Genomic DNA, 8,816 nt, shown 5'->3' with positions numbered 1-8,816 from the left:
CGCCCCATTTCTGGGTGCGACAAGCGAGAATGTCGGATGCCGAGGCAGCCAGGTACAAAGCGTTCTCAGGGTCACGCATGACAGCCTCTGCTCGTGCCATCCAGCAAGGACATGGTCCTCTGCATTTCAGTGCCCTCCCCAGGGCAGCAGCACGGGAGCTTGGCCATGGCACCGGGAACTGCCTCAGGCAGACCGGGGTCACGCTCTGTGACTGGGGACCTGCGCCCCATCCTGCTGCTGCTCCATCCAGCTCCTTGGAGCAGTGGGGAAAACCCTTTCGCAGCCCTCCTCAGCCCCCCATTAAATTCATAGATTCATGGAATGGGTTGTGTTGAAGGGAGCTTCCATCCAGCCCCAACCCCTGCCACGGGCAGGGACCCCTTCCACTGGAGCAGCTTGCTCCAAGCCCCTGTGTCCAACCTGGCCTTGAGCACTGCCAGGGATGGGGCAGCCACAGCTTCTCTGGGCACCCTGTGCCAGCACCTCAGCACCCTCACAGGGAAGAGCTTCTGCCTCAGAGCTCAGCTCAGTCTCCCCTCGGGCAGGTTCAAGCCATTCCCCTTGGCCTGTCCCTACAGGCCCTTGTCCCAAGCCCCTCTCCAGGTTCCCTGCAGCCCCTTCAGGCACTGGAGCTGCTCTCAGGTCTCCCCTTCAGGAGCCTTCTCTTCTCCAGGCTGCCCCAGCCCAGCTCTCTCAGTCTTTTTATTGACAAGATGCCATTTAAACCACAGAAGCTGGGTTCCCACCACGCGGGATCAGGCTGCATGGGGGAGGTTGGAAGATGCCCGTTCCACATTCGGGACAAAACACAGCTCATCCTCACTTTGCTGCAGGTCAGGAAATCCGCAGCATTTGGAAAGAACATGAAGCCAGGGAGAAGTCTCCAGCAAGGAGATGCAGAGATTGTGCAGAAGGTGCTGGACCATGGCAGCCTGGCACTCGTATCTGGGGAGAGCCCCTGCCCACAGGCACCCACCACAGGGAGCAGCAAGCAAACACGCTGCAAGCAGTGACTCGTGAGCTGTGGAGGATGGATAAAGATCCGGGACATCAGCACTTCATCACTACCTGATGTGCTTCTGACTCCTCTTCCCACAGGCGAGCATGAGGTGATGGACCAGAAACCACATGCACCAACACGCCTCCATCAGCGGCACTGGCAGGCGAGTCGCTGTCTACCAGCACTGTTCTCAGAACTGCTGTGACTTCATCCCCCCGGGATGGGGTGCTCGGGGGCTGGGGGGGGGGGGTGTTTTGGGTGATTTTTTTGTGATACTGGCACCTATTTTTGTTGCAACACCCAAAGGTGAGAGAGTTCAGAGCCTTCTAAATGCACGGGTTTCAAAACAGCTCAGATCCGTTGTAAGAAAAAGAAGTGCTGAGACCAAGCCACAGAACCCAGCCTGGTTTGGGTTGGAAGAGACCTTAAAGCTCCTCCAGCTCCAACCCCTGCCACAGGCAGGGACCCCTTCCACTGGAGCAGCTTGCTCCAAGCCCCTGTGTCCAACCTGGCCTTGAGCACTGCCAGGGATGGGGCAGCCACAGCTTCTCTGGGCACCCTGTGCCAGCGCCTCAGCACCCTCACAGGGAAGAGCTTCTGCCTAAGAGCTCAGCTCAGTCTCCCCTCGGGCAGGTTCAAGCCATTCCCCTTGGCCTGGCCCTACAGGCCCTTGTCCCAAGCTCCTCTCCAGGTTCCCTGCAGCCCCTTTAGGCACTGGAGCTGCTCTAAGGTCTCCCCTTCAGGAGCCTCCCAGGAGCAGGACACAAACCCCACTGCATTTGCTCCCTGTTTCCCCACAAACACCAGTGCTGGCTCCTTGCTGGGCACCAGCTCCAGAGCAGCTCTTCCTATCCTGCCCCCAAACCGCCCCCCCCCCAACCTATCCCTGCCTCTACTCCTAGCAGCTCCTTCCCCACCATCACCCGGTCCAGCCCCAGCCCCCCAACACCCCTACCAGCCCTGGTGCTACAGGAGGCACCGCGGCCCCTGCACCCAAAGGGCTCCGATGTGGAGGTTATTCAGAGCTGACGCAGTGCCCCAGCAGCACATCCCCGTGTCCTGGCCAACACGGGCACCTCCACAGAGCGCCCGGCGCTCCCCGCGGCACCGCTCTCCAGAGATGATTCAGCGCTTCCCTCGCAGAGAGCGGTGCAAAGCAATGGAAAGTACGAAGGTGAAAGTTACCCGGCCGGGACAGGAGGAGGCATTGAACTCGTCGCCGATGCGCCGCAGCTCCTGCGCTATCCAGATCTCGGGCTGGACGTCTTCTGCTCGCGAGGGAGACTGCCAGCGGGAAGCTGCAGGGAACCAGAGAGAGCGCTTGAGACACGGAGCAATGGGAGAACACAGGGAACAAACTGCGGCGTGCCGGCAGTGCCCAAGGCCAGGTTGGACACAGGGGCTTGGAGCAAGCTGCTCCAGTGGAAGGGGTCCCTGCCCGTGGCAGGGGTTAGGGCTAGAGGAGCTTTAAGGTCCCTTTAACCCAAACCACGCTGGGGCTCTGGGAGTCTATGAGAAGGGAATGCACTACTGGGCTTTTATTCATTCCTTTATTATAGGCTTTCCTCAGGAGCATCTCTGTGTATCCAAGCTCTTAAACAGAATCACAGAATGGCTTGGGTTGGAAAGGACCTCAAGATCATCCAGTTCCAACCCCCTGCCATGGACAGGGACACCTCACACTAAACCATCCCACACAAGGCTTTGTCCAGCCTGGCCTTGAACACTGCCAGGGATGGAGCACTCACAACCTCCCTGGGCAACCCATTCCAGTGCCTCAGCACTCTCACAGTAAAGAACTTCCTCCTTAGAGCCAATCTAAACTTCCCCTGTTTCAGTTTGAACCCGTTACCCCTTGTCCTGTCACTACAGTCCCTGATGAAGAGTCCCCCCCCAGCATCCCTATAGGCCCCCTTCAGATACTGGAATAGGGAGGAGAGTCAGGATGCCTCTCTCCAGTTCCTTGCCCTAGCAGAAACCTGCTCTTCCCTTTCTCAGTAACTTTCTTCCCTTGTAGGCACGGCAGCAGCTCCTCCTCTAACCTTAAACCCCCTCTGCCTGGACCACTTACTCCAATTCTCACACTTCCTCCCCAGACAGCTCCAAGGTGCCCAAGAAGAAACAGGGAAACGCTTGGTGTTGTCGTCCCGAGACCAAAGGCACAGCTGGGGCTGTGTGCAGAGAAACCACGCGTCCAGCAACACGGGGAGCTCCCAGCTGCAGGATGCTCCCCTCAAACAGCATCCCCCTGCACTCCAGCACAGAATAAACCCCACACAAGGAAACAGTGCTGCTTTCGAAGAGGAAAAACAGCTTTTGGGTCCGTTATGCTCTACTATACAGAAGTATTTCAGTCTCCATTTTAAGAAGTTATGAAACATGTGGTAAAGCCACTGCACTGTGGATAAGCAGAGGAGAAAAGAGCCTGTGACCCAGCAGAACCCCCTATGGTACCTGCACCACCACCTCTTCCCCTCCTGCCAACCCAAGCGCAGGATCCAAGCAGGAATCACAGCTTTAAGGAAGAGAAACCCCAACAGAACCCACCCGGAGGGGAGAAACCAACCCCACAGAACCCAACACCCTCAGCACCAAACCAGCCCCAACAGAACCAACACCCTCAGCACCAAACCAACCCCAACAGAACCCACCTGGAGGGGAGAAACCAACCCCACAGAACCCAACACCCTCAGCACCAAACCAGCCCCAACAGAACCCATCCGGAGGGGAGAAACCAACCCCACAGAACCCAACACCCTCAGCACCAAACCAACCCCAACAGAACCCATCCGGAGAGGAGAAACTGACCCCACAGAACCCAACACCCTCAGCACCAAACCAGCCCCAACAGAACCCACCTGGAGGGGAGAAACCAACCCCACAGAACCCAACACCCTCAGCACCAAACCAGCCCCAACAGAACCCATCCGGAGGGGAGAAACCGACCCCACAGAACCCAACACCCTCAGCACCAAACCAACCCCACAGAACCCAACACCCTCAGCACCAAACCAGCCCCAACAGAACCCATCCAGAGGGGAGAAACCAACCCAACACCCTCAGCACCAAACCAGCCCCAACAGAACCCATCCGGAGAGGAGAAACCGACCCCACAGAACCCAACACCCTCAGCACCAAACCAGCCCCAACAGAACCCATCCAGAGGGGAGAAACCAACCCCACAGAACCCAACACCCTCAGCACCAAACCAACCCCAGCGCGCTGGCCCGCGGGCTCCAGGGAACCACAAGGGAACCGCAGCAGCTTCCAGCCAAGGGCTCAGTGAGGCAGTGACAAAGTAAATAAAGGGTTTCAATACAGGCCTGGCTCCGTCCTGACTGGAAAACGCGCTCCGGAGCCAAGCCCATCCCGCTTGGCTGCGGGCTCTGTTTTGTTTTCACGCTGTAGTAGCGCAGGAGCACCGGCCGCCTGCCCGGCCTGGAGCCCGGCCTCACTGCTGAATGAACGCCCTCGCGATATTCCAGCCCGGAATGCAAACAGGATCCCAGCTGGGGCGGGGCGAGCATCCGAGTCCCGCTGCTGTCCCCAGAGCCAGCCCGCGCTGCCCTGCACAGCAAGGGCCAGGAGCAGAGAAAACCCCGTGGTGATAGGGCAAAGAGGTGCGATGGGACACAGGGATGGATGGGTACTGCGTGGGGAAAGGTACTGCTCCTCTCCATCCTTTGCCCCCTCTTCCCCATCCTTTGCCCGCTCTCCTCCTCCATCCTTTACCCATCACAGAATCAACCAGGTTGGAAAAGCCCTCTAAGCTCATCACGTCCAACCGTTCCCCAGCACTGCCAAGGCCACCACTAACCTTCATCTACACAGCATCCTCTCCTCCATCCCTTGCCCCTCTCCTCCTCCATCCCTGGTCTCCCTTCTCCTCCCTCCCTTGCCCCCGCACCAGCATCACGCCCAGGAGCTCATCGGCTCGGGCTGCAGGCTGGGGCTGGTGGCTGAGAGTGAAATCGGGCTGAGGTTTTCATAAAGGACTTTCTGTGGTGCTGCCGAGTGGCAGCTCAAAAGGGTCCAGTCATAACTGGCCCCAGAACCAGTCAGAGCTGCTTTCGGGGGGGCCCCCGGCAGTACCGCGATGCAGCGCCCGCCACCCATGGCACGATGGCTGCAGTGGGGATGGGGACACGGTGACAGCCACCGGCACCCTGAATGCCTGCACCTCGCTGTAGAACAGGGGATGCTCCAGCCGGGACTGGCCCGGGGATGTCACGGTCCCTGCTGAGAGGGGGGAAAAGAAACAACCCCAAACTCAGAGCTGGAGCAGCTCTGCTCTGGAGCCAGGCTGAGAGAGCTGGGCTGGGGCAGCCTGGACAAGAGAAGGCTCCTGAAGGGGAGACCTGAGAGCAGCTCCAGTGCCTGAAGGGGCTGCAGGAAACCTGGAGAGGGGCTTGGGACAAGGGCCTGTAGGGCCAGGCCAAGGGGAATGGCTTGAACCTGCCTGAGGGGAGACTGAGCTGAGCTCTTAGGCAGAAGCTCTTCCCTGTGAGGGCGCTGAGGAACTGGATGAGCTTTACGGCCCCTTCCAACACAAACCAGCCTGGGATTCCGTGATAACTGCACCTCCGCCTCCCGGGCTTGATCATCCAAACACTCCAGGAGAAGCTCCTTGGGAATGGCTTCAGATGAACCAAGTGCAAAGCTCAGGGAGAAAACAGCAGCAGCTCCAAAACGAGCAACAGGACCACCACCAGCAGCTTCTCGGCTCAAGGCTCCCCCCTTAATTCCCCTGTTACACCCAGGGTTTCTCCTCTGCAGGCAATGAGAGGTTGATGCTGCTTTGCTCCCCTATTCCACAGTGCGAGGAAACACACCAGGATCAAAACAGCACCGGGAAAACCCATTTACAGAGCACCTCCCAAATCCCACCTGCACGCCCTGCTCTCCTGCGCCTTTAGACAGAGCTGCCCTTCAACCAAACACCCAACAGAAGAAAGTTACAGCTCCTGTGAGGAGCCAAAGGCTCGAAACACGAGCCTAAGGCGCACAGAACCGCCCCAGAGGGGGGCTGTCTTGTCCTGGGTGTCCTGATGGCAGAACCACCTTACCCTGCCCTTCTGCAAAACCCAGGCTCATCTTCTTCTGTACCTCCAATAAACTCACCCCCGCTCCTCTCCTGCTCGTCCCCAAGAGCATCTCCCTGTACACACCAAACCAGCACCGCAACCCTTCCCACTCCCATCCAAACCCATCCCCTCGCTGCTTCGGTCTTATCTTCACCCCACATTAGCTTTGGAGGCAGCTGCACCCCCTTGAGAAGCAAAACAGCCCAAAGCATCGCTGCTGCCACCTCCGCGCCTGGAACAACCCCTTCTCCAGCAATCAGCTCACACAGCCAAAGGCATCCCCAGGGTCCCAGCCACCTCTTCTGTGGCATTTAGCTCTTATTTGGGCCATCACCACTGAAACCTTTGGGGAGGTTCAATGGGATTTAGGAGAGGAAGCTTCAGGGCAGAGCATGAGCTTGGGAGCAGTCGACCGCTGGCCACAGGAGGGGCCAGGAGCACCCACTGCACACAGACTGCTCCTGCTCACAGGAAACGCCTGTTTATTGTCACTATCATCATTAAAGGCCACTCACTTACGCTTCCCAGGGCGGCCTCAGCCCCACCACAGCCAGAAATCAGCACGGAGAACAGAACAAAGAATGGGACCCTTCGCTTCCCCGCAGAGGGATTGACCGCTTCCATGCGGAAAGCTTAAAGGTGGGACACTGCCACGGGAAGGGATGGAGGAAGAGCCACACAGGGCAACCCCACAGCCCCTATCCCAGTCCCTGACTGGGGATAAAACACTCCACACTCAGTCTGTGAGTAGCTGAGGGTCCCGTTTAAATACCTCAGGTATCTTCCATCCGCTTATAGTTGTTTCGAATGATGCCCTTAGCAACAATAACAGAACAAAGGCTGTCGTAAACCCAGCATTTCAACAGCTTTCCTGCAAGCAGGAGGCTCAGGAAAAGCAAGGAAAACTCCAAGTTCTTCCTGGAGCACCAAAACCCACGGTCACCTTGCTACCAAACGCCTGGCTGGGGCTCTCCAACATCCTTGCCCGGCTTTGCCGCGCGTGTTTGCGCTCCTCGAGGTTGTGACACTTGCATTAAGCTGCAATTACTGCAATGAGGGCAGCAAACCTTTCCTAAGGGCATCTCGCAGGCAGCGCGGTGGAGCTGTAACCGCAGCCATTAACCAGGGAGGGGGGAAAACCCCAACGCAAACACGACAAAAAGGAGCCGCTCTGACGGCGCAAAGCCTGGAGCCGGGGCTCGGCACCGCCGCGCTCCCCCCGTCGCCTTGCTCCGCTGAGGGGCACCAGGCCGGAGGCAGCGCCCGGCCTCACCTGGGGAAGCCGCTCGGGAGCAGGCGCCCGCCGAGCGCCCGGGCAAGCGGGAGCCGGGACCCGGCGCGGGGCGCTCGGGAGGAGCGCAACGGGAGGCAGCGGCCGCTCCGCCTCCGGGCGGCCGCGCACGAACCCCGGCCGAGGGCAGCGCACAAAGACGGGAGCGGGACCCGAGCTCGGCCCCGTCCTCCGGCGGCTGGGACCGAGCCATCCCGGGAAGGGGCAGCAGCAACAACAACGGGAGCAGCAACCGCGCCAGCGGCGGCTCCGCAGCAGCGCTCCCTCGGCCATCTTGCAGCGAGCCCCGGGCTGCTCCCAGCGGGAGCCGCTGCCCCTCGGCGCGTCCTGGCACCGGCTCAAGGACCCGGCAGCGCCTTTCGCAACCGGCCGCAGGTACAGCGGCTGCCGGCGCAGGGCGGGGGAAGCGATTCCTCCTGCGAGGGTGCTGAGGCGCTGGCACAGGGTGCCCAGAGGAGCTGTGGCTGCCCCATCCCTGGCAGTGCTCAAGGCCAGGTTGGACACAGGGGCTTGGAGCAAGCTGCTCCAGTGGAAGGGGTCCCTGCCCGGGGCAGGGGTTGGGGCTGGAGGAGCTTTAAGGTCCCTTCAACCCAACCCGGGGTCCTACCCGCGGCGGGGCGCAGGAGGGGCTCGCCCCCCGCAGGTGCACGGCAGCGCGCACCCCGCTGCCAAGCCCGGGGGCAGGGGTAGAGGAGGCGCCGAAGGTGCCGCCACCGGGCCGGGGATGCGGAGCCCGGCGGCAGGGGCGCCCTGGGGTGCTCGGTGCCCTCCGCCCCGCTCCCCGCGCCCGCACACTCACCCATGGCGCTGAGGCAGTGGCTGAGGGCCTGGCAGGGGGGGCTCGGGGTCTGCGTGGCCTTGTCGCAGCTGAGGGGCGCGGGGCTGCGCTCGGCGTCGAACGAGAAGTACCCGCTGGAGGAGCGCGACAGCAGCGGCGACCTCCGCACGAAGATGAACAGCGGCGACCGAGTGGCGAAGGGCCCGGGGCTGGCGGGGGGGCCCCGCGGCGGAGGCCCCGCCGTGGCGGTGGCGGAGCCGGGCAGGGCTGCGGGAGCGCCGGGGCGCAGCTGCGCGGCCGGGCCCGGGCCCTCCCCGCCGTCGCCGTCGCGTTGCGCCTTCACCTCGGGGGGCTGCTTGGCCATGGGGGCTGCCTGCGGGAGGAGCGCGGCGCCGTGAGGCGGCGGCGGCGGCACCGGCACCAGCAGCGCCGGCCCCGGCCCCGGCGCGGCCCCTCCCGCCCGGCCCCATTGTTCTGCCGAAAGTGCTGAGCCGGCAGCTCCGCTCCGCGCCGCCCCCCGCCCGCGCCCCCCCCCCCAACGCCCCGCTCCCCCCCTCCCCGCTCACCCCGTCCCCGCGCCCCGCTCACGGTGTCCCCGCCGGCTGCGGCGGAGCGGGGCGCCCGGCCCCGGCTGGCGGCGGTGAGCGCGGCCCCGAGCGCGGC

The 8,816-nt window shown here is 61.7% G+C and overlaps 1 protein-coding gene across 2 annotated transcripts in view; it reads right to left on the bottom strand.

The window, feature by feature from the left end:
- Nucleotides 1-8,816, bottom strand: part of BCL2L11 (BCL2 like 11) — a 14,460-nt gene extending 5,644 nt beyond the window's left edge. Inside the window, exons 1-3 of one of the 2 annotated variants that reach the window (XM_065682540.1) lie at nt 8,742-8,816; nt 8,175-8,526; nt 2,186-2,298 (exon numbers count right to left, since the gene is read on the bottom strand). In XM_065682540.1, the coding sequence (XP_065538612.1) occupies nt 2,186-2,298; nt 8,175-8,517 (456 nt within the window). In that variant the 5' untranslated portion in view covers nt 8,518-8,526; nt 8,742-8,816. Of the gene's footprint in view, nt 1-2,185; nt 2,299-8,174; nt 8,527-8,719 lie in introns of both variants that reach the window. The other variant, XM_065682539.1, reaches the window with a different exon arrangement.

Source organism: Lathamus discolor, chromosome 5, assembly GCF_037157495.1.
Source record: "Lathamus discolor isolate bLatDis1 chromosome 5, bLatDis1.hap1, whole genome shotgun sequence".
In the NCBI taxonomy this organism is placed as follows: domain Eukaryota; kingdom Metazoa; phylum Chordata; class Aves; order Psittaciformes; family Psittacidae; genus Lathamus; species Lathamus discolor.
The sequence above is the reverse complement of the archived record's forward strand: the minus strand, read 5'-3'. Positions and strand labels throughout refer to the sequence as shown.